The 24,325-nt window shown below is 46.1% G+C and overlaps 2 protein-coding genes and 1 pseudogene across 3 annotated transcripts in view; all 3 read left to right on the top strand.

Moving 5' to 3' along the window:
* Positions 1-2,890: 2,890 nt before the first annotated feature.
* Positions 2,891-5,567, top strand: LOC109878407 (protocadherin gamma-C5-like). The gene has a single exon (XM_031789985.1). The coding sequence runs from the start codon at positions 3,097-3,099 to the stop codon at positions 5,551-5,553; it is 2,457 nt and encodes an 818-aa protein (XP_031645845.1). The 5' UTR covers positions 2,891-3,096; the 3' UTR covers positions 5,554-5,567.
* A 942-nt stretch (positions 5,568-6,509) lies between these two features.
* LOC116353591 (protocadherin gamma-C5-like) lies at positions 6,510-7,991 on the top strand. Its single transcript, XM_031789988.1, has one exon. The coding sequence runs from the start codon at positions 6,795-6,797 to the stop codon at positions 7,929-7,931; it is 1,137 nt and encodes a 378-aa protein (XP_031645848.1). The 5' UTR covers positions 6,510-6,794; the 3' UTR covers positions 7,932-7,991.
* Positions 7,992-13,032: 5,041 nt separating this feature from the next.
* LOC109878412 (protocadherin gamma-C5-like) overlaps positions 13,033-24,325 on the top strand; it is a 30,026-nt pseudogene continuing 18,733 nt past the window's right edge. The window contains exon 1 of the transcript XR_004203007.1: positions 13,033-15,725. The product of XR_004203007.1 is annotated as a protocadherin gamma-C5-like (transcript). The remainder of the gene's footprint in view (positions 15,726-24,325) is intronic.

The raw sequence follows: 24,325 nt of genomic DNA, 5'->3' as shown, positions 1-24,325 counted from the left end.
TATTAGGGCGGTCTAGTCAGCTCTCAGTTAATTAGTTAATGTCATGAAAATAGGCCAGTGAAGTGTGTGTGTGTGAGAGCGATCTCCGCTCCCCCTCTCTTTTCATTTGCTCTTCAGACCGCATGCAGATATTTTTAAGACGGCTTGTGGGATGTATTTATATTCAGAGCCACGTGGGTTGCTCTTATGACGTGCTCAGGCTGTGCTGCGCCTGCTTTCTGTTACCACAGGACGGCAACGGAGAGCCTTTGTCTCCCACACAGACATCAGGAAGCATTGAGCCCGAGCCCGTATGATACCTAGAGTTTTAGAACCACTTTACAACCTATAATACCTCTTTTAACGCTGCAAAGATTTACAGTACAGCTGTGCACATACCAGTATTCCATCTGTAATTCATTTATAACAATTTAATAAGAACATTTAGATCCTTCACCAGCTGATAATGATAATAGATTTGGATTGTGTTATTATCATATTGAATTGCTATGGTGCTTCATCGGTTTCCCACGTGCTGAAATTTTCACTGTAGCTATAAATGACAGCTAAATCTTGATGTTTAACTCATTAGATGCTGTGCACCAATAGCGTGCAGAACTGTACAAAGATATCTACAAAAAGCTTCCCCATCATTGTAGAATATGAGACACTTTGGATTACTGATTGATTATTACCACTCCTGCGAGAGGCCGAATGTTGGATGGAATCATATAAAGGTTTTGATGTGTTGTGGAACCATGTGGAATAGACTGGATGTGTGGCAGGTGCTGCTATGGTGTCTTTCTCTTGTTGGTTACAATAGATGGACAGACTCGCTACATCATCCCGGAGGAACTGAAATAGGGCTCTGTGGTAGGAAATCTAGCCAAAGATCTGGGGTTGGGACTATCTGAGATTTACAATCGTAAAGTACGGATAACCTCGGAGGCTGGTAAGCAGGATTTCAGAGTGGATTTGGAGAGCTGGTCGTCAGTGAGAGGATAGACAGAGAGGATATGTGTGGACAAAGAGTTCCGTGTATTGCCTTTGGAGATAGTGATATAAAGTCATTTGCAGCTGCACTGAGTCGAGACTCAAATGCAGGGGGATATTAATGACAATTCTCCCTGTTTTCTTACGAAAAAAAGCGGGCTGAAGATTGTAGAGTCAGCAAACCCAGACTCACGATTTCCACTCGAAAGTGCACTGGATTCTGGTGGAGCTGCAAAAACAATACTCTCTTACCGCATTAACATTAACGAACAAAAACCACTGTGATGGGACAACATTCAGGAACCTCTGAGACTAGTATTAGGGTGCTTGATATTAACGATAACGCACCACTGTTTGAGAGACAGCTTTATGAGGCTAGTGTTAACGAAAATGTTGCTCACGTCACTGTGATTTTACGCGTAAAAGCGACAGATCCAGATGAAGAACGTGGGGATATCGAGCAGGTCTTTTGTCGATCAAACACCAGACTCAGTGGCAACATGATTTGAAATGTACCATTAATCTGGAGTAAATATAGTAAAAACTGAACTAGATTATGAAAAAACGTATTCACATGTATTTGACGTTATTACTAAAAACAAAGGCAACCCAGAGATGGATGGGCATTGTGGTGATGAATTTCTAATAACTGACGTCACTGGCAACATCCCAGAGATCATTATGACGTCTCTAAGTACTACTGTTCCGGAGGATTCGCCTATCGGGAATGGGACAGCTTTGCCAAGCGCTAAAGACCCAGATTCAGGAGACAATGGGAAGGTGAGGTTGAGCGTGTCCCCAACGTCTCCATTCAAATTGAACCCGTCCGTATCCAAGCATTATGCACCGGTAACTAACGCACCTCTTGACAGTGAGCGTCACTCCCAGTATAGAGATCAGTGCTTGTGATTCAGCAGAAAACCCTCTATCCAGCAAGAAAACTATCACTGTTGATGTGTTAGATGTGAATGACAATCTACCGCTATTCTCTCAGCCTTCCTACCCAGTGTATGTAAAAGACAATTACACACCGGGGAAAATATTATTTTCAACCTCCGTTACTGATCCAGACCTGGGGGATTGTGTCAAGATCTCCTACTCCGTCCTAGACTCCAACGTGCAGGACGTGTCTGTGTCCTCCTGTGCGACACAGACATCTGCAGATCCAGCTCTACACTGACGGGCCTATTAAGTACGTAGAGGTCCTGGGAGGGGACATGTCTCAGAGCCAGTCCTTCAGGTCCTGTCTCTCTCCCATGTCAGAGTTCAGTGATTTCACCTTCGTTAAGCCCAGCAGCACCACTGTTTTGTTTCAACATTGCACAAATCAATGCTTGTTATTTTAGGTTCAGAACCAAGCACGGTTGATAAATAATGAATAACTTGGTCACCGAATTTAGAGATATTTTGGTATCTTTTTTCTGCCACTCAATGATTATTTTATGTAAACTATAAGAGATCTAGTCAAATGTGTTTTCTTCCAAGCAAGGGGCTCTATTGGAATGCCAATGTGTTGGTATCTGTGCGCAAAGTCACACGATATTTCCGACGCCGCTTCACACATTTATGAATTCTTAAATCTAACCTACCTCTGGACTCTCCATAATATTTTTCACATCAATATAGACAATGTATTATTGTTCAATGGAAAATACAGTCCTTCACTCTCTCTCGCTCTCTCTCTCTCTCTCTCTCTCTCTCTCTCTCTGTCTCTCTCTCTCTCTCTCTCTCTCTCTCTCTGTGTGTGTTGCTCTGTCAGAGCGCTTGGACAGCTCCTGGATGCTGCTCTGGCTTTAAAAAGTCTGTTATTTTGGCCTCTCATTGGGTGTTAGAGATGCACGCTGTGCACCAATAGCGTGCAGAACTGTTCAAAGAGATCTACTCCCTCCCCCTAGCCTCAGCACCTTAACCCTTACAATATTCTGAGCTGGAGAAGAGAGGGGGACGCAGTCATACACACGGAGATACAACATCCTCTAAACACATCCTTATCGTGATACAAAATTAACGAAATAATGCTTAATAAAATATGTATTCTGGAGAGGTATTTTGATATGAAGCTCTTTGTTCTGGACAGTATTTAAGTGGGAATTGTGTTATAACGGATCAGGGATAACAAAGAGAATGGGATACCGAGACTGGAGATGGCTGGCTCTTTGGTGGCATAATTTTTTTCTCTTGTGGAGTACAATAGACGGACAGACTCGCTACACCATCCCGGAGGAACTGAAACAGGGCTCTGTGGTAGGAAATCTAGCCAAAGATCTGGGTTTGGGACTATCTGAGATTTTTGACCGTAAACTGCGTGTCGCCTCTGAGGCTGGTAAGCAGTACTTCAGTGTGGATGCGGGGAAGGGCGAGCTGGTCGTCAATGAGAGAATAGATAGAGAGACTGTATGTGGACAAAGCGCCAGCTGCGTTTTACCTCTGCAGGTTGTTATTGAGAACCCGTTACAGTTGTATCGAATTGAGGTGGAAATACGAGACATAAATGACAATTCACCAAATTTTATAACAAATGAACTCACGCTGAAAATAGCGGAATCTGTTGTTGTAGGCAGGCGATTTTCTTTGGAGAGCGCAGAGGACCCAGATGTGGGAAGTAACGCACTCAAGTATTACACAATTAGTAAAGACGAGTGCTTTAGTTTAAAGGTAAGAGACCTTAGTAATGGAAGAAAAGCGCCAGAGTTAGTATTAGAAAAACCTCTAGATCGAGAGAAAGAAGCTGTCCATCAGCTACTATTAACTGCACTAGATGGGGGGAGTCCTGTCAGATCCGGGACGTCACAGATAACTATTACAGTGCTTGATGTAAACGACAATTTTCCAGTGTTTGAAAAGGCATTGTACAAGGTTTCCATACACGAAAATAGTCCAAAAGGTACTTTTATGGTCAAACTTAAAGCGATAGACGTAGACGATGTTCAAAATGGGGAGGTGAAGTATTCATTTGGTGAGCGCACCCCCAATGCTGTGCTTTCTATATTTGACATTGATTCAGACACAGGGGAGATGTTTTTGAAAGGAGAATTAGATTTCGAAAATGCTGCTACATATGAAATTGATATCAATGCAAAAGATAACGGCACTCCGGAAATGGAGGGACAATGTAGTGTTCGGGTGGAGGTAGTTGACGTAAACGACAACCCTCCTGAAATAATTTTGACCTCCAAGCCGAGTCCGTTGCGCGAAGACGCACCCAGTGGCACAGTAGTGGCTTTGATTAGTGCCCGAGACCAAGACTCCGGGAAAAACGGTAACGTAACGTTACAACTCCCGCGAGACTATCCTTTTAATCTGAAACCGTCATTTTCTAATAATTACGCACTGGTCACCAGTGGTGTTTTAGACCGAGAGAGCTTCTCAGAGTATAAAATTGAGATAACAGCCACTGATTCGGGCTCCCCTCCCCTGACTACCAAGAAAACTATACCTGTCAGTATCATTGATGTCAACGACAACTCCCCTAAATTCACTCAGTCCTCCTATAATGTCTATTTAAAAGAGAATGGACTACCAGGCTCCATGCTCTCCTCAGTATCTGCATCTGACCTGGATTTCGGGGATAATGCCAAAATCTCTTACTCCATCCTAGACTCCAAAGTGCAGGGCGTGTCTGTCTCCTCCTATGTTTATATGAACTCTGATAACGGCAGCATCTACAGCATGCACTCGTTTGACTATGAGACACTGAAGGTGTTTCAGATTCTGGTGCAGGCAAAGGACCACGGCTCTCCGTCTCTGAGCAGCAACGCCACTGTCCATGTTTTTATCCTGGACCAGAACGACAATGCCCCCGCTGTTATTTACCCCTCCGCTGCCCTGGGCTCGCTCTCTCACCAGAAGATGCCCCGCTCTTCTAAAGCAGGCCACCTGGTTACTAAGGTAACGGCCGTGGACGCAGATTCAGGTCATAACGCCTGGATCTCGTATAAACTGACGGAGGCCACAGATGCGTCTCTGTTCAATGTCAATCTTTACACAGGGGAAGTAAGGACTAAACGCGCTGTGTCCGAGCAGGACGACTCCTCTCAGAGGCTGCTTATAGAGATAAAGGACGACGGGGAACCGGTACAGTCTTCCACGGTCACAGTGGCCATACTGGTAGAGGACGGGCTCCAAGAACCCATCTTGGACCTCCGACAGAAAGCGCCAGAGCCCGGCAAGAAAAGCGGGAGAATCACCCTGTATTTGATCCTCTCTCTGGCCTCGGTGTCCATGCTGTCTCTGGTGACTTTTGTCATGTTAGCGGTCAAGTGCGTTAGAAACAGCAGGAGCAGCGGTAGTTGCTGCATGAGACTGGACGATTTGGACGGCTACAATAACCCCAATAGAAACCTGCAGATCCAGCTCAACACTGACGGGCCTATTAAGTACGTAGAGGTCCTGGGAGGGGACATGTTGTCTCAGAGTCAGTCCTTCAGGTCCTGTCTCTCTCCCATGTCAGAGTTCAGTGATTTCACCTTCGTTAAGCCCAGCAGCACCACTGACTTTAAGGAGATGATCAACGTTCTAGACGCGTCTTTACCCGACAGCGCCTGGACCTTTGAGAGCCAGCAGGTGAGCAGTGAACTGTAGTTGATTGTGATTGTTATGATATTCGAATGTAGACTGTTTTGTGACGTATAGTAGTTTGTATTTCAACATTTACCAAATCTCAACTTGTTCTTCTGATAGTAGTTTCCTTTACAATGATGGAATATAATGGTAGGTTCATTTTGAGACTCCATATGTCACGTCCTAAAGCCAGTAAATACATAGTTAATAACTGCTGTGCAACTGAAGTCGGAGTGAAACTTAGAATTCAAGCAGTGTTTTGTAAATTCGAAATAATTTCACCATTGAACAAAACAGCGCAATTGTTCCATCCTTTAGGTGTATCCACGTTAGATAATTTGCTGTATGATTTCGCTATGATTTCGAAATAGCTGAATGATTTGAATCTTGGTTGTAATCCTCAGAGACAGTGTAAAAACTATTGTTACTGTCTGTAGTGCGTGTTAGGCATGATTATGTTTCAGTCTGACTGGTTTAAAGAGGCTGAGGGTTTCAGCACCATGGACAGCGACATTCCCTTTGAATGAACTATGTTGTTTTGTGGCCGCGATGGCAAAGAGAGGATAATTTATAATTGCTGTAAGATATACAGTATATTGTTCACATTCATTGCAGCTCAATTAATAGTTAATGTATAACAGGAAAACCAAGTGTTTCCTTCCTATGGGATCCACGAGAATGGCAGTGTTTTGGATGATGTCTGCGCCTAATGAGAGAGAATATTTCTGATCATGGTTTACACTTGAACGCATTTATATGATGATCATGGTTGTTTGCACTTGAACCTATTCCTTTCTGTGGGCTATGGGCAGCCCTGTCCATAATAGATTTCACAACAATATAGATAGATAGTATATCAAAAATAGTGAGCTGACCATAACTATCTCTCTCTGTGTGTGTGTTGCGTCAGAGTGCTTATATGCAGCTCCTGGATGCTGCTGTGGCTTTAAGAGGTATGTTCTGTTGGTCTCTCATTGGGTGTTAGAGATGCACGCTGTGCACCAATAGTGTGCAGAACTGTACAAAGAGATCTACTCCCTCAGCCTCAGCCTCAGCACCGTAACCCTTACAATCCTCCGAGTCGGAGAAGAGAGAGGGATGTACTTACACAGACGGAAGGATAATGTAATCTAAACATCAGTTTCTATATCAAAACTAATGGAAGATGCTAAATGGAATATAGATTCTGGAGATATATTTTGATATGAAGCTCTTTGTTCTGGACAGTATTTAAGTGTGAATTGTGTTATAACAGATCAGGGATGAGAAAGAGAATGGGATACCGAGACTGGAGATGGCTGGCTCTTTGGTGGCATCATTTATTTATTTTGTGGAGTACAATAGACGGACAGACTCGCTACACCATCCCGGAGGAACTGAAACGGGGCTCTGTGGTGGGAAATCTAGCCAAAGATCTGGGTTTGGGACTATCTGAGATTTTTGACCGTAAACTGCGTGTCGCTTCTGAGGCTGGTAAGCAGTACTTTAGTGTGGATGCAGGGAAGGGCGAGCTGGTCGTCAATGAGAGAATAGATAGAGAGACTGTATGTGGACAAAGCGCCAGCTGCGTTTTACCTCTGAAGGTTGTAATTGAGAACCCGTTACAGTTGTATCGAATTGAGGTGGACATACGAGACATAAATGACAATTCCCCTACTTTTCTCACAAAGGAGCAGGCTTTAAAAATGGCAGAATGTACTGTAGCGGGTGTTCGTTTTCCGTTGGAGAGCGCAGAGGACCCTGACGTGGGAAGCAACTCATTTAAATCCTATACCATCAGTAAAGACGACTGTTTTAGTTTAAAAGTAAAAGAGCTTCGTAATGGAAGAAAAGTCCCTGAACTGGTTTTAGAGAAACCACTTGACCGGGAGAAAAAAGCTGTCCATCAGCTACTATTGACAGCACTAGATGGGGGGAGTCCAGTCAGATCCGGGACTTCACAGATAACAATCACAGTACTTGATGTAAATGATAATATCCCCGTATTCGAAAAATCTGTGTATAAAGCTTCCATCGGCGAAAATAGCGCAAAAGGCGCTTTCATGGTTAAACTTAAGGCAACGGATAAAGATGATGGTCAAAATGGTGAGGTAAAATATACATTTGGTGAGCACACACCCGAGTCTGTACTTTCTACATTTGATATTGATACGGAAACAGGAGAGATATTTTTGAAAGGTAAATTAGATTACGAAACTGCTGCAAACTTTGAAATTGATATCACTGCTAAAGATAAAGGTATCCCGGAGATGGAAGGACACTGTAGTGTGCAGGTAGAAGTGGTTGACCTGAACGACAATGCTCCCGAAATCGTCCTCACCTCCCAACCGAGTCCGGTGCGAGAAGAGTGGCACAGTCGTGGCTTTGATCAGCGCCCGGGACCTAGACTGCACCACTGACTTTAAAGAGATGATCAACGTTCTAGACGCGTCTTTACCCGACAGCGCCTGGACCTTTGAGAGCCAGCAGGTGAGCAGTGAACTGTAGTTGATTGTGATTGTTATGATATTCGAATGTAGACTGTTTAGTGACGTCATTAATCTCCATTAGAAGAATACGTAACAAAATAACCTCCACTGGTGTCTTTCATTCCATAAATCATAGCTTGTTGTTTGGGGTGGTTGTTTAGATAGAATAAGAATATTGTGTGGCTAGCGCATAGTTTATGCTCAGTATTCGTCATGTATTAGAGGAAGTAGGTGCAGTGAAAAACTCTGCCACGGAACCTTACATTAATATGAATCGAAATCATGGTTTCAGTTTTTCATAATACAATTATGTAAAACATATTATCAGCCGGTTACTCTTAATTGAACTGCTGACGTAGGCAGCCATCTTCAATGGATGGTTAGAAAACCACAGGAATCCCCTGGTCATAATCATCAGTGACTCTGAGTGATAATGTTTCTGTGGGTGTTAAACGTGGTGGTAGTTCTGTTGTGACCCTGATTAACACCACCTCGGAATCAACGGTGTGATTCTGTGGGCTCATGGCAGTCTAACAGAGAAATACATTTACAGTTGTTGAACATTTTTAAATTGTACAATTGCTGGTATTTTTATGATTGATTGCAGCTCATTTGATAGTTTATATAAACTTAGTAGTAAAAAAAAAAGGTGTTTCCTTCCACTTGGGCTCTTTTTAGAAAGACTGTTTGGGATGAAGTCTGTGAGCAATAGGGTATTTTATTTTCCATCCTGGTTTACACCTTTACACATTCTGAGTCATAGGCTTACCTCTTGGCTGCCCATAGGATGTTGTACATCAACATGAACAGTATATTATTGCAGGGGCTAATGGGACTCTCTCTGTGTGCTGTCAGTGGGTGTTAGAGCGCGTGGGTAGTGTGACTGCTGTGACTTTAAGAGGTCTGTACTGGTGGCCCCTCATTGGGTGTTAGAGATGTACACTGTGCACCAATAGTGTGCAGAACTGTCCAAAGAGATCTACCCCCTCCCCCAGCCTCAGCAACGTAACCCTTACAATACTCCGAGCTGGAGGAGAGAGGGGGATGCGCTTCCATACACGTAAAGACTACATACTCCAAACACAACGTCCATGTCGTGGTAAAACATTTATGGGAAAATTGCTGAATGGAATATACATTCTGGAGATGTTTTGATATGACACTCTTTGTTCTGGACAGTATTTATTTAATTAGGAATTGTGCTGTAACGGATCAGGAATGACAAAGAGAATGGGATACCGAGACTGGAGATGGCTGGCTCTTTGGTGGCATCATTTATTTCTCTTGTGGAGTACAATAGACGGACAGACTCGCTACACCATCCCGGAGGAACTGAAACAGGGCTCTGTGGTAGGAAATCTAGCCAAAGATCTGGGTTTGGGACTATCTGAGATTTTTGACCGTAAACTGCGTGTCGCCTCTGAGGCTGGTAAGCAGTACTTCAGTGTGGATGCGGGGAAGGGCGAGCTGGTCGTCAATGAGAGAATAGACAGAGAGACTTTATGCGGACAAAGCGCCAGCTGCGTTCTACCTCTGCAGGTTGTTATTGAGAACCCGTTACAACTATATCGTGTTGAGGTAGAAATACAAGATATGAATGACAACTCCCCTAGTTTTCCTTCAAAACAACATACATTAGAGATAGCTGAATCTACTGCAGCAGGTGTACGTTTTCCATTAGAAAGCGCACAAGACCCAGATGTTGGAAGTAATTCTCTAAAATCATATACTCTTAGTAAAGACGAATGTTTTACTTTAAAATTAAAAGAAATCACTGGTGGAAGAAAAGTGCCAGAACTGGTTTTGGCAAAACCTCTGGACAGAGAGAAAAAGGTTTTCCATCAGCTATTATTGACAGCGCTTGATGGGGGTAATCCCATAAGATCCGGAACGGCACAAATAACAATTACAGTACTTGATAATAATGACAATATTCCCGTTTTTGAAAAAACTGTGTATAAAGTTTATGTAAGTGAAAGTAGCGCGAAGGGTACTCTAATACTACAACCTAAAGCGACAGACATCGACGAGGGCCAAAATGGGGAGGTAGATTATTCGTTCGGTGTGCATACACCTGATTCCGTGCTGTCTGTATTTGAGATTGATCCTATGACCGGGAAATTATTTTTAAAGGGGGAATTAGATTTCGAGAGTGCTGTAAATTTTGAAATTGACATCAGCGCGAAAGACAAAGGCACCCCTAAAATGGAGGGACATTGTAGTGTGCAGGTAGAAGTCGTAGACGTTAATGACAACTCTCCTGAAATCGTCCTCACCTCTAAACCGAGCCCTGTGCGCGAAGACGCACCCAGTGGCACAGTAGTGGCTTTGATCAGTGCCCGGGACCTAGACTCCGGGAATAACGGTAACGTAACGTTAGAGCTCCCGCGAGACTATCCTTTCAAACTGAAACCGTCATTTTCTAATAATTACGCACTAGTCACCAGTGGTGTTTTAGACCGAGAGAGCTTCTCAGAGTATAAAATTGAGATAACAGCCACTGATTCGGGCTCCCCTCCCCTGACTACCAAGAAAACTATACCTGTCAGTATCATTGATGTCAACGACAACTCCCCTAAATTCACTCAGTCCTCCTATGATGTCTATTTAAAAGAGAATGGACTACCAGGCTCCATGCTCTCCTCAGTATCTGCATCTGACCTGGATTTCGGGGATAATGCCAAAATCTCTTACTCCATCCTAGACTCCAAAGTGCAGGGCGTGTCTGTCTCCTCCTATGTTTATATGAACTCTGATAACGGCAGCATCTACAGCATGCACTCGTTTGACTATGAGGCACTGAAGGTGTTTCAGATTCTGGTGCAGGCAAAGGACCACGGCTCTCCGTCTCTGAGCAGCAACGCCACTGTTCAAGTTTTTATCCTGGACCAGAACGACAATGCCCCCGCTGTTATTTACCCCTCCACTGCCCTGGGCTCGCTCTCTCACCAGAAGATGCCCCGCTCTTCTAAAGCAGGCCACCTGGTTACTAAGGTAACGGCCGTGGACGCAGACTCGGGTCATAACGCCTGGATCTCGTATAAACTGGCGGAGGCCACAGATGCGTCTCTGTTCAATGTCAATCTTTACACAGGGGAAGTAAGGACTAAACGCGCTGTGTCCGAGCAGGACGACTCCTCTCAGAGGCTGCTTATAGAGATAAAGGACGACGGGGAACCGGTACAGTCTTCCACGGTCACAGTGGCCATACTGGTAGAGGACGGGCTCCAAGAACCCATCTTGGACCTCCGACAGAAAGCGCCAGAGCCCGGCAAGAAAAGCGGGAGAATCACCCTGTATTTGATCCTCTCTCTGGCCTCGGTGTCCATGCTGTCTCTGGTGACTTTTGTCATGTTAGCGGTCAAGTGCGTTAGAAACAGCAGGAGCAGCGGTAGTTGCTGCATGAGACTGGACGATTTGGACGGCTACAATAACCCCAATAGAAACCTGCAGATCCAGCTCAACACTGACGGGCCTATTAAGTACGTAGAGGTCCTGGGAGGGGACATGTTGTCTCAGAGTCAGTCCTTCAGGTCCTGTCTCTCTCCCATGTCAGAGTTCAGTGATTTCACCTTCGTTAAGCCCAGCAGCACCACTGACTTTAAAGAGATGATCAACGTTCTAGACGCGTCTTTACCCGACAGCGCCTGGACCTTTGAGAGCCAGCAGGTGAGCAGTAAACAACAGCATTGTGACGAATAATATTCCTGACTCTAGTGCTTTATGACGTCCTATCATGAGAATTCAGAGTTAATTTTTCATGTAGCCTATGATGTCATAATCCGTAAGTGAAGATCCACCATCAGTTATGACATCACACCCTGAGAGTGTATGATGAACTGTATTGTGACGTTTAATTGTCCAGGGTGCACTTTATGATATAACAATGTCGGCCTAATATTATATAGTATTAGCGCCAAATCATGCTTACCGGTATGCACATTCACCTCAACGTTGTAGCCTATGAGAATGGATGATATCTTAACCTGCATGTCATATATGGTTGTCGAGTAGTTCAGAAAAATAATTAATTGTAAACACTTATCAACTACATAAAAAATGTAGGCTTGTGGTTTCATGTAAAATATTTTCTTCATAACGAAAATGATGAAGACAATTATGATTTTTCAAAACATGAATTTACACCGGACAAATTGTGTTAATAGTTATTAAACCCTCTTTCGTTGATTACCTCATTTAGCATACCAGTGAATTATATGGATTTCTTTAGGCCTATATCATAGCACTGTAATTTCTCATTAAAGTATTTTGTCAGTACCGTAGGCCTACTAATTTTCACCGGATCAAACGATAAGTGACTTTTGTAATCTAACTGTAAATCCCTCTGGATAATGGCGTCTGCTAAATTACTAAAATGTAAATGTAAATAAGTGCATATGCCATTTATTAACTGTTGTAGTAGGCCTGTTACAACACAGCTGTTGTAAGTAGGCCAATGCTCGTTGTATTTGTCATCAATGACATTGCTGCCTCCTTACCAAGACGAGTCTAGGTTACATAATGGTGTATGATTCAAGCGTTATCAACACGTCTGAAATGGAAACGCTTTGGAAACATGCCACCTTGCGGCTAAATCTATAATTGCAATTTGACCATCAGTTCATCACTTCCCTTTTAACGTTGCCTATATTCAGTGGAATAAGTTCCTCTCGTTGACAAAACATAACAACAAGTTCATACTTACAGTTGTGGTTCATACCCACCCTTTTTGTTTCGGTCTGTGCAGCATGCCTTTGGAAAAGGCATAAGTCACTTTCTTTAAAAAACAAACTCAATAATTTGCTTTTACGCTTCCCTTTGCCTTTCTGTTGTGCATTGAGTTGTTTAGCTTAAAACAATAATGGATTTCGCCTGTAACGTGTCGGTAACTTGGTTGTTAGTGCAAAAGAAGTGCCTCTAAAACGTTTTCACTCTCTCCGCTTTGTGAAAGAGTTCTTTCTGTATGGGGAGCAAGTCCCGGGTGCTCGGCCAATAGGAAACGGGTATTTGTGTCCCCGCCCTAAGAGGAGCGGAGCAGAGGAGACAGACTGGGGAGAGTTTTAGCCGAGCCTTCAAGCAGTTTTACCTTTACTCTTTATTTTACATATAGAATAACGGCGTCATGATTACTTATAAACTTTCCACCGCACTTTTTCTTAAGCGGAAGTGTTTACCAACAGCCTGGTACCGTTGTTTTCACGAAACTATGGATTAGTTAAGGTAAAGAGGAACTTTTAACTTTTCCATCCCCCGGACCCCTCTCATAATGGAATCCAGACAGAGGAAGCATTGCGGAGGGTGGCCCGTGCTGAGGCTATGGTTTTCCCTGGCTTGCCTCATGGGCGCGACCGCCCAGCTTAGTTACTCGGTGTCAGAAGAGCTCAGTCCGGGGGCTGTGGTCGGGAATATCGTTAAAGATTTGGGTCTCACTGTTCAAATGATAATTCAGAGAAAATTGCGGGTGGTCTCGGAATCTAACGCGCAGTACTTCGAGGTGAACCAGGCGACTGGGGATTTTATTATTAGACAGACAATTGACAGGGAACACATGTGCGAATTAAGTGCAACATGTTCACTGCATGTTGAGATTGTACTAGAGGACCCTTTAGCAATACATCGTGTTCTTGTGGATATTGTGGATGTGAATGACAATGCGCCGCAGTTTTCCACTAATAATATTTCCTTGGAGATATCAGAGGCGGCCGCGCCGGGCACCCGGTTCCGTCTGGAGAGTGCGCACGATCCAGATGTGGGTATCAACTCTCTGCGTACGTATCACCTCGCATCCAACGACCGCTTTGTTTTGAATGTGGAAACGAAAAGTGACGGGGATAAGTTCCCGGAGTTAGTTTTAGTGAAGGCTTTGGATAGGGAGACGCAGGCCTCGTTTCGCCTGTTGCTTACTGCCCTAGACGGGGGACAGCCAGAGAAGTCTGGCTCCACTCTTCTACTCATTACAATTCTGGACGTCAATGACAACGCGCCCGTCTTTGACATGTCGATTAAAAAGTTAGCGTGTTGGAGAATGTTGAAAAGGGCACTTTAGTAACGAAACTGAACGCAACCGACGCGGATTATGCTCAGAACGGGGAGATCTCCTTCCTGTTTAGTAAATACACGCCGGACCGGGTGCTCAAGCTATTCAGCGTGGATTCGAAAACCGGTGAGGTCCGTGTGAATGGTCACGTGGATTACGAGACAGCGAATGAGTATTACGTCACTGTGCTGGCCAGGGATGGGGGAACCCCCGCCATGGAAGCATCCTGTAACATCAAAGTTGAAGTCACTGACGTGAATGATAACTCTCCGGAGGTGATGTTGACGTCACTGACCAGTCCTATCCAGGAGGACGCAGCACTGGGCACAGTTATCGCCCTCATCAGCGCAAGGGACCTGGACTCTGGTAAGAACGGCAAGGTAACATTGAAGGTCCAGTCTGGTCTGCCCTTCAAACTCAACTCCGCCTTTGGAGAGCACTACAACCTCATCACCGACGGCAACCTGGACAGAGAGACCATGGCTGATTACACTGTGGTCATCATGGCGACCGACGCTGGATCCCCTCCCCTGTCGTCATGTACGACCTTCGTGGTCAAGCTGTCAGACGTGAATGACAACGCTCCGTCATTCTCCCAGGCCTCTTACTCAGTGGACGTCCCCGAGAACAATGCCCCCAGCACCCCAATCGCCATGGTGGTGGCCTCTGACCCGGACATAGGGGAAAATGCCCGCGTCTCCTTTTCCATCCTGCCCAGCATGGTCCAGGGCTCGCACATCTCCTCCTATGTCTACATCAACCCAGAGACTGGCCACATCTATAGCATGCACTCCCTGGACCATGAAACCCTCAGCGCCTTCCGCATTGAGGTACAGGCTCGAGACGCCGGGGCGCCACCTCGGACCACCAACGTCACCGTGCATGTGTTCATAGTAGATCTTAACGACAATGCGCCCCTCATCGTGTACCCCCCCTTCCCCCAGGATGCGGGGCTGCAGCTCAGTGTTCCACTGTCAGCTGGGCCAGGGCACCTCATTAATAAACTGGTTGGGGTGGATCCCGATAGCGGTCATAACGCCTGGTTGTTCTACTCCATCGCCCCCGGGCCTCATGCTGCTCTGTTCCTCATCACCCCGCACACCGGCGAGCTCCGCACCACTCGCAAGCTAGCCGAGGAGGAGGGTGGCTCCGCCTATGACATCACTGTGGTCGTCCAGGACAACGGCGAACCTACTCTCTCCACCACTGTGGCCATTACGGTAACAGTGGAGGAGAAGGGCGCCAGTGACACCGCCATGGACAACCGGAAGACGTCGGGGATGCAGCGGACTGGGATGTCTGACATCACCCTGTACCTCATCATCTCACTGGCCTGCGTCTCGGCCATGTCCTTCCTCACCTTCTTCATCATCATGGTCCGATGCCTCCGCCACCGCAGCGACCATGGAGGGACAGGCTGCTGCTACAGCCATTACCGGCCCAGCGGGGTCTACCATCAGAGGCCCCACAAGGACCTCCACCTGCAGCTCAACACAGACGGACCCATCCGTTACATGGAGGTGGTGGGAGGGGCTCAAGACCCCCCAGGAACACGGACCTACAGACCCTGCTACTCCACCACCTCCAGCCGCAGTGACTTTATGTTTGTTAAGACACCCATGATGAGCCATAACAACACACTCAGTATGACACTCAACAGGAAGCACCTAATGAACTCAGCCAATGAGGTGAGGGCACCAGGGGGCAGAAGGCAGGGTATTGGTGAGATAACTCTATTAGCCATATCACAGGTGTTTCTGAAAAATCACTTGTTCAATGTCATTTGAGGTCTATAAGGACTAGGTTATAACCAGTGGCGGTGAAGGTTTTATCCAAAGATGGTTGTCTACCATATTGAAAGGAGAATTCAAATCATGGTTCTAATACTATTTTTAACATCCAGTCTTGAGCCTGCTCACCTAGATTGACTAAGTCACGTAACAATGCAGTATTTCTCCTAAAGACTAGTGTTGTTGAGCCTCCTCCTTCTCCTTAGGACGTGGTGACAGGGCATTCCTTACTGTGTCATCCAGCTAGAGGAGGATATGAAGGAGAAGAGGAGAGATTTAATATTTCATCTGACCCAAGACTAGGAAATGCAGTCTCTCTCTCTTTCTGACTTCCAATTACTAAACAAGATCAGCAGTGAAGCACTGTGCTGTGAGAGAATGAGGGAGAGAGGGAATGGATGGATTGGAGGGCAGGGATTGGATGGAGAGAGGGAATGGATGGATTGGAAGGCAGAGATTGGAGGGACATAGAGGGGAAGGTTTAGAGTAGAGAGGAGGAGAGTAACGACAGATGGAAATAGAGTAACGGAATAGTAAGATAGGAAGTGGAAGGGAACAGGATGACCGAGAGCGGAAGAGAGAGGGGCGTGAGGGAGAGGGGGAGGATGGAACAGAGGGAAGGAAAGGGAGAAGAGGGGGTGAATCAGTCAAAGAGTAAAGCAGAAGCTGAAAAACAGGAATTCCAGAGTCAGCGCTCGACCTCTCACTTCCTGTTGTCCTCTGAACCTTGATTGGTTCCATGCCTCTGACACCAAGACAACCATGGCTTCGCCCTGTGTGGACGTCTGTACGCCTGTGGCAGCAGCTCTGGCCAAACATTCCCAAACCTCATTCCCAGAGCACTTGTTAAGAATACCATTCCACTCTATGTTCTCGGGGTGTGGATGGAAAGGTATATTCCGTTAAATCTGTCCACATACAGTATACAGAGGACTCCTCTCTGTTCCTGACTCACTATGTAGCGCTGGGTTTCCAAGATGGCTGCCTGTGCTCTAGTTTTGATGATTCATGTGGAGAGACTGTGGCCTCTTTCCCAAATGTACATTTTTTTATCCTTTTTTAATTTAGCCTAACCAGTGATTATAGTTTTAGTAAAGTCCCCACAGAAAGAGGTCAGTGGGTGGTGGTGTGGTTTAGTTTTAGTTTTAATATTTCTCTGGTGAGTTACACAGCTTATGTTTCTCTGGTGGGTTACACAGCTTACGTTTCTCTGGTGGGTTACACAGCAGCTGTTTCTCTGGTGGGTTACACAGCAGCTGTTTCTCTGGTGAGTTACACAGCAGCTGTTTCTCTGGTGGGTTACATAGCTTATGTTTCTCTGGTGGGTTACACAGCAGCTGTTTCTCTGGTGAGTTACATAGCAGCTGTTTCTCTGGTGGGTTACATAGCATCTGTTTCTCTGGTGGGTTACATAGCAGCTGTTTCTCTGGTGGGTTACACAGCAGCTGTTTCTCTGGTGGGTTACATAGCAGCTGTTTCTCTGGTGGGTTACATAGCAGCTGTTTCTCTGGTGGGTTACACAGCTTACGTTTCTCTGGTGGGTTACATAGCAGCTGTTTCTCTGGTGGGTTACACAGCAGCTGTTTCTCTGGTGGGTTACACAGCAGCTGTTTCTCTGGTGGGTTACACAGCAGCTGTTTCTCTTGTGGGTTACATAGCAGCTGTTTATCTGGTGGGTTACACAGCAGCTGTTTCTCTGGTGAGTTACACAGCTTACGTTTCTCTGGTGGGTTACATAGCAGCTGTTTCTCTGGTGGGTTACATAGCAGCTGTTTCTCTGGTGAGTTACATAGCAGCTGTTTCTCTGGTGGGTTACATAGCAGCTGTTTCTCTGGTGGGTTACACAGCAGCTGTTTCTCTGGTGGGTTACACAGCAGCTGTTTCTCTGGTGGGTTACATAGCAGCTGTTTCTCTGGTGGGTTACACAGCTTACGTTTCTCTGGTGGGTTACATAGCAGCTGTTTCTCTGGTGGGTTACACAGCTTACGTTTCTCTGGTGGGTTACATAGCAGCTGTTTCTCTGGTGGGTTACACAGCAGCTGTTTCTCTGGTGGGTTACACAGCTTACGTTTCTCTGGTGGGTTACACAGCAGCTGTTTCTCTGGTGGGTTACACAGCAGCTGTTTATCTGGTGAGTTACACAGCAGCTGTTTATCTGGTGAGTTACACAGCAGCTGTTTATCTGGTGAGTTACACAGCAGCTGTTTATCTGGTGAGTTACACAGCAGCTGTTTCTCTGGTGAGTTACACAGCAGCTGTTTCTCTGGTGAGTTACACAGCAGCTGTTTCTCTGGTGAGTTACACAGCAGCTGTTTCTCTGGTGAGTTACACAGCAGCTGTTTCTCTGGTGAGTTACACAGCAGCTGTTTCTCTGAGTTACACAGCAGCTGTTTCTCTGGTGGGTTACACAGCAGCTGTTTCTCTGGTGAGTTACACAGCAGCTGTTTCTCTGGTGAGTTACACAGCTTATGTTTCTCTGGTGGGTTACACAGCAGCTGTTTATCTGGTGAGTTACACAGCAGCTGTTTATCTGGTGAGTTACACAGCAGCTGTTTATCTGGTGAGTTACACAGCAGCTGTTTCTCTGGTGAGTTACACAGCAGCTGTTTCTCTGGTGAGTTACACAGCAGCTGTTTCTCTGGTGAGTTACACAGCAGCTGTTTCTCTGGTGAGTTACACAGCAGCTGTTTCTCTGGTGGGTTACATAGCAGCTGTTTCTCTGGTGGGTTACACAGCAGCTGTTTCTCTGGTGGGTTACACAGCAGCTGTTTCTCTGGTGGGTTACATAGCAGCTGTTTCTCTGGTGGGTTACACAGCTTACGTTTCTCTGGTGGGTTACATAGCAGCTGTTTCTCTGGTGGGTTACACAGCAGCTGTTTCTCTGGTGGGTTACACAGCTTACGTTTCTCTGGTGGGTTACACAGCAGCTGTTTCTCTGGTGGGTTACACAGCAGCTGTTTATCTGGTGAGTTACACAGCAGCTGTTTATCTGGTGAGTTACACAGCAGCTGTTTATCTGGTGAGTTACACAGCAGCTGTTTATCTGGTGAGTTACACAGCAGCTGTTTATCTGGTGAGTTACACAGCAGCTGTTTATCTGGTGAGTTACACAGCAGCTGTTTATCTGGTGAGTTACACAGCAGCTGTTTCTCTGGTGAGTTACACAGCAGCTGTTTCTCTGGTGAGTTACACAGCAGCTGTTTCTCTGGTGAGTTACACAGCAGCTGTTTCTCTGAGTTACACAGCAGCTGTTTCTCTGGTGGGTTACACAGCAGCTGTTTCTCTGGTGAGTTACACAGCAGCTGTTTCTCTGGTGAGTTACACAGCTTATGTTTCTCTGGTGGGTTACACAGCAGCTGTTTATCTGGTGAGTTACACAGCAGCTGTTTATCTGGTGAGTTACACAGCAGCTGTTTATCTGGTGAGTTACACAGCAGCTGTTTCTCTGGTGAGTTACACAGCAGCTGTTTCTCTGGTGAGTTACACAGCAGCTGTTTCTCTGGTGAGTTACACAGCAACTGTTTCTCTGGTGAGTTACACAGCAGCTGTTTCTCTGGTGAGTTACACAGCAGCTGTTTCTCTGAGTTACACAGCAGCTGTTTCTCTGGTGGGTTACACAGCTTATGTTTCTCTGTTGGGTTACACAGCAGCTGTTTCTCTGGTGGGTTACATAGCTTACGTTTCTCTGTTGGGTTACACAGCAGCTGTTTCTCTGGTGGGTTACATAGCTTACGTTTATCTGGTGAGTTACACAGCAGCTGTTTATCTGGTGAGTTACACAGCAGCTGTTTCTCTGGTGAGTTACACAGCAGCTGTTTCTCTGGTGAGTTACACAGCAGCTGTTTCTCTGGTGAGTTACACAGCAGCTGTTTCTCTGGTGGGTTACATAGCAGCTGTTTCTCTGGTGGGTTACACAGCAGCTGTTTCTCTGGTGGGTTACACAGCAGCTGTTTCTCTGGTGGGTTACATAGCAGCTGTTTCTCTGGTGGGTTACACAGCTTACGTTTCTCTGGTGGGTTACATAGCAGCTGTTTCTCTGGTGGGTTACACAGCAGCTGTTTCTCTGGTGGGTTACACAGCTTACGTTTCTCTGGTGGGTTACACAGCAGCTGTTTCTCTGGTGGGTTACACAGCAGCTGTTTATCTGGTGAGTTACACAGCAGCTGTTTCTCTGGTGAGTTACACAGCAGCTGTTTCTCTGGTGAGTTACACAGCAGCTGTTTCTCTGAGTTACACAGCAGCTGTTTCTCTGGTGGGTTACACAGCAGCTGTTTCTCTGGTGAGTTACAAAGCAGCTGTTTCTCTGGTGAGTTACACAGCTTATGTTTCTCTGGTGGGTTACACAGCAGCTGTTTATCTGGTGAGTTACACAGCAGCTGTTTATCTGGTGAGTTACACAGCAGCTGTTTATCTGGTGAGTTACACAGCAGCTGTTTCTCTGGTGAGTTACACAGCAGCTGTTTCTCTGGTGAGTTACACAGCAGCTGTTTCTCTGGTGAGTTACACAGCAGCTGTTTCTCTGGTGAGTTACACAGCAGCTGTTTCTCTGGTGAGTTACACAGCAGCTGTTTCTCTGAGTTACACAGCAGCTGTTTCTCTGGTGGGTTACACAGCTTATGTTTCTCTGTTGGGTTACACAGCAGCTGTTTCTCTGGTGGGTTACATAGCTTACGTTTCTCTGTTGGGTTACACAGCAGCTGTTTCTCTGGTGGGTTACATAGCTTACGTTTATCTGGTGAGTTACACAGCAGCTGTTTATCTGGTGAGTTACACAGCAGCTGTTTCTCTGGTGAGTTACACAGCAGCTGTTTCTCTGGTGAGTTACACAGCAGCTGTTTCTCTGGTGAGTTACACAGCAGCTGTTTCTCTGAGTTACACAGCAGCTGTTTCTCTGGTGGGTTACACAGCTTATGTTTCTCTGTTGGGTTACACAGCAGCTGTTTCTCTGGTGGGTTACATAGCCTACGTTTCTCTGGTGGGTTCCACAGTTTAGGATTATCTGGTGGGTTACATAGCTTACGTTTCTCTGGTGGGTTACACAGCAGCTGTTTCTCTGGTGGGTTACACAGCAGCTGTTTCTCTGGTGAGTTACACAGCAGCTGTTTCTCTGGTGGGTTACACAGCAGCTGATTCTCTGGTGAGTTACACAGCTTACGTTTCTCTGGTGGGTTATACAGCAGCTGTTTCTCTTGTGGGTTACACAGCTTACGTTTCTCTGGTGGGTTACACAGCTTACGTTTCTCTGGTGGGTTACATAGCAGCTGTTTCTCTGGTGGGTTACACAGCTTACGTTTATCTGGTGAGTTACACAGCAGCTGTTTCTCTGGTGAGTTACACAGCAGCTGTTTCTCTGGTGAGTTACACAGCAGCTGTTTCTCTGGTGAGTTACACAGCAACTGTTTCTCTGGTGAGTTACACAGCAGCTGTTTCTCTGGTGAGTTACACAGCAGCTGTTTCTCTGGTGAGTTACACAGCAGCTGTTTCTCTGGTGAGTTACACAGCAGCTGTTTATCTGGTGAGTTACATAGCAGCTGTTTCTCTGGTGGGTTACACAGCAGCTGTTTTTCTGGTGGGTTACACAGCTTATGTTTCTCTGGTGGGTTACACAGCAGCTGTTTCTCTGGTGACTTACACAGCCTACGTTTCTCTGGTGAGTTACACAGCAGCTGTTTCTCAGGTGGGTTACACAGCCTACGTTTCTCTGGTGGGTTCCACAGTTTAGGATTATCTGGTGGGTTACATAGCTTACGTTTCTCTGGTGGGTTACATAGCAGCTGTTTCTCTGGTGGGTTACACAGCAGCTGTTTCTCTGGTGAGTTACACAGCAGCTGTTTCTCTGGTGGGTTACACAGCAGCTGATTCTCTGGTGGGTTACACAGCGTACGTTTCTCTGGTGGGTTACACAGCTTACGTTTCTCTGGTGGGTTACACAGCAGCTGTTTCTCTGGTGGGTTACACAGCTTATGTTTCTCTGGTGGGTTACATAACAGCTGTTTCTCTGGTGAGTTACACAGCTTATGTTTCTCTGGTGGGTTACACAGCAGCTGTTTCTCTGGTGGGTTACATAGCTTATGTTTCTCTGGTGGGTTACATAGCTTATGTTTCTCTGGTGGGTTACATAGCAACTGTTTCTCTGGTGGGTTACACAGCTTACGTTTCTCTGGTGGGTTACATAGCTTATGTTTCTCTGGTGGGTTACACAGTTTACGTTTCTCTGGTGGGTTACACAGCAGCTGTTTCTCTGGTGGGTTACACAGCTTACGTTTCTCTGGTGGGTTACATAGCAGCTGTTTCTCTGGTGGGTTACATAGCAGCTGTTTCTCTGGTGGGTTACATAGCAGCTGTTTCTCTGGTGGGTTACACAGCAGCTGTTTCTCTGCTGGGTTACATAGCAGCTGTTTCTCTGGTGGGTTACATAGCAGCTGATTCTCTGCTGGGTTACATAGCAGCTGTTTCTCTGCTGGGTTACACAGCTTACGTTTCTCTGGTGGGATACATAGCAGCTGTTTCTCTGGTGGGTTACATAGCAGCTGTTTCTCTGGTGGGTTACATAGCAGCTGTTTCTCTGGTGAGTTACACAGCAGCTGTTTCTCTGGTGAGTTACATAGCAGCTGTTTCACTGGTGAGTTACACAGCTTACGTTTCTCTGGTGGGTTACACAGCTTATGTTTCTCAGGTGGGTTACACAGCTTACGCTTCTCTGGTGGGTTACATAGCTTACGTTTCTCTGGTGGATTACATAGCGTACGTTTCTCTGGTGGGTTACATAGCAGCTGTTTCTCTGGTGGGTTACACAGCTTACGTTTCTCTGGTGGGTGACATAGCTTACGTTTCTCTGGTGGGTTACACAGCTTACGTTTCTCTGGTGGGTTACACAGCAGCTGTTTCTCTGGTGGGTTACATAGCAGCTGTTTCTCTGGTGGGTTACATAGCAGCTGTTTCTCTGGTGAGTTACATAGCTTACGTTTCTCTGGTGGGTTACATAGCAGCTGTTTCTCTGGTGGGTTACATAGCAGCTTTTTCTCTGGTGAGTTACACAGCAGCTGTTTCTCTGGTGGGTTACACAGCAGCTGTTTCTCTGGTGAGTTACACAGCAGCTGTTTCTCTGGTGAGTTACACAGCAGCTGTTTCTCTGGTGGGTTACACAGCAGCTGTTTTTCTGGTGAGTTACACAGCAGCTGTTTCTCTGGTGGGTTACACAGCAGCTGTTTCTCTGGTGAGTTACACAGCTTACGTTTCTCTGGTGGGTTACACAGCAGCTGTTTCTCTGGTGGGTTACACAGCCTACGTTTCTCTGGTGAGTTAAACAGCAGCTGTTTCTCTGGTGAGTTACACAGCAGCTGATTCTCTGGTGAGTTACACAGCAGCTGTTTCTCTGGTGGGTTACACAGCTTACATTTCTCTGGTGGGTTTCAGAGCTTACATTTCTCTGGTGAGTTAAACAGCAGCTGTTTCTCTGGTGAGTTACACAGCAGCTGTTTCTCTGGTGAGTTACACAGCAGCTGATTCTCTGGTGAGTTACACAGCAGCTGATTCTCTGGTGAGTTACACAGCAGCTGATTCTCTGGTGAGTTACACAGCAGCTGTTTCTCTGGTGAGTTACACAGCAGCTGTTTCTCTGGTGAGTTACACAGCAGCTGTTTCTCTGGTGAGTTACACAGCAGCTGTTTCTCTGGTGGGTTACACAGCTTACATTTCTCTGGTGGGTTACACAGCAGCTGTTTCTCTGGTGGGTTACACAGCCTACGTTTCTCTGGTGGGTTACACAGCAGCCGTTTCTCTGGTGGGTTACACAGCAGCCGTTTCTCTGGTGGGTTACACAGCAGCTGTTTCTCTGGTGGGTTACACAGCAGCTGTTTCTCTGGTGTGTTACACAGCTTACGTTTCTTTGGTGGGTTACACAGCAGCTGTTTCTCTGTTGAGTTACACAGCAGCTGTTTCTCTGGTGAGTTACACAGCAGCTGTTTCTTTGGTGGGTTACACAGCAGCTGTTTCTCTGGTGAGTTACACAGCAGCTGTTTCTCTGGTGAGTTACACAGCAGCTGTTTCTCTGGTGAGTTACACAGCAGCTGTTTCTCTGGTGGGTTACACAGCAGCTGTTTCTCTGGTGGGTTACACAGCCTACGTTTCTCTGGTGAGTTACACAGCAGCTGTTTCTCTGGTGGGTTACACAGCAGCTGTTTCTCTGGTGAGTTACACAGCAGCTGTTTCTCTGGTGGGTTACACAGCTTACATTTCTCTCAGAGGTAGCAGGTTGTTTACCTTGTCATCAGATTTTACTCTCTCTCTCTCCCCCCTTGTCTCTCTGTCCCTCTAAATCTCTGTCTCCCTGAATCTGCCTGTCCCTGCTGTTGTCAGGGTAACATCTGTCTCCATGCTACAGTGACACGTGTAGAACAGTGACGAAGGATGATGGAAGGAGAGAAGGATTAAGGGAGAGAAAGAGAGCAAGGGATGGCTTTACGCACGTGTGCCCCAGTGACAGATGGACTTGTTCC

This window comes from Oncorhynchus kisutch, linkage group LG15, assembly GCF_002021735.2.
Source record: "Oncorhynchus kisutch isolate 150728-3 linkage group LG15, Okis_V2, whole genome shotgun sequence".
Lineage (NCBI taxonomy): Eukaryota > Metazoa > Chordata > Actinopteri > Salmoniformes > Salmonidae > Oncorhynchus > Oncorhynchus kisutch.
The sequence above is the reverse complement of the archived record's forward strand: the minus strand, read 5'-3'. Positions and strand labels throughout refer to the sequence as shown.

Excerpts from the sequence above, each read along its gene's own strand:
- LOC116353591 (XM_031789988.1), top strand. The coding sequence starts at position 6,795 with ATGAGAAAGAGAATGGGATACCGAGACTGGAGATGGCTGGCTCTTTGG.
- LOC109878407 (XM_031789985.1), top strand. The coding sequence starts at position 3,097 with ATGGGATACCGAGACTGGAGATGGCTGGCTCTTTGGTGGCATAATTTT.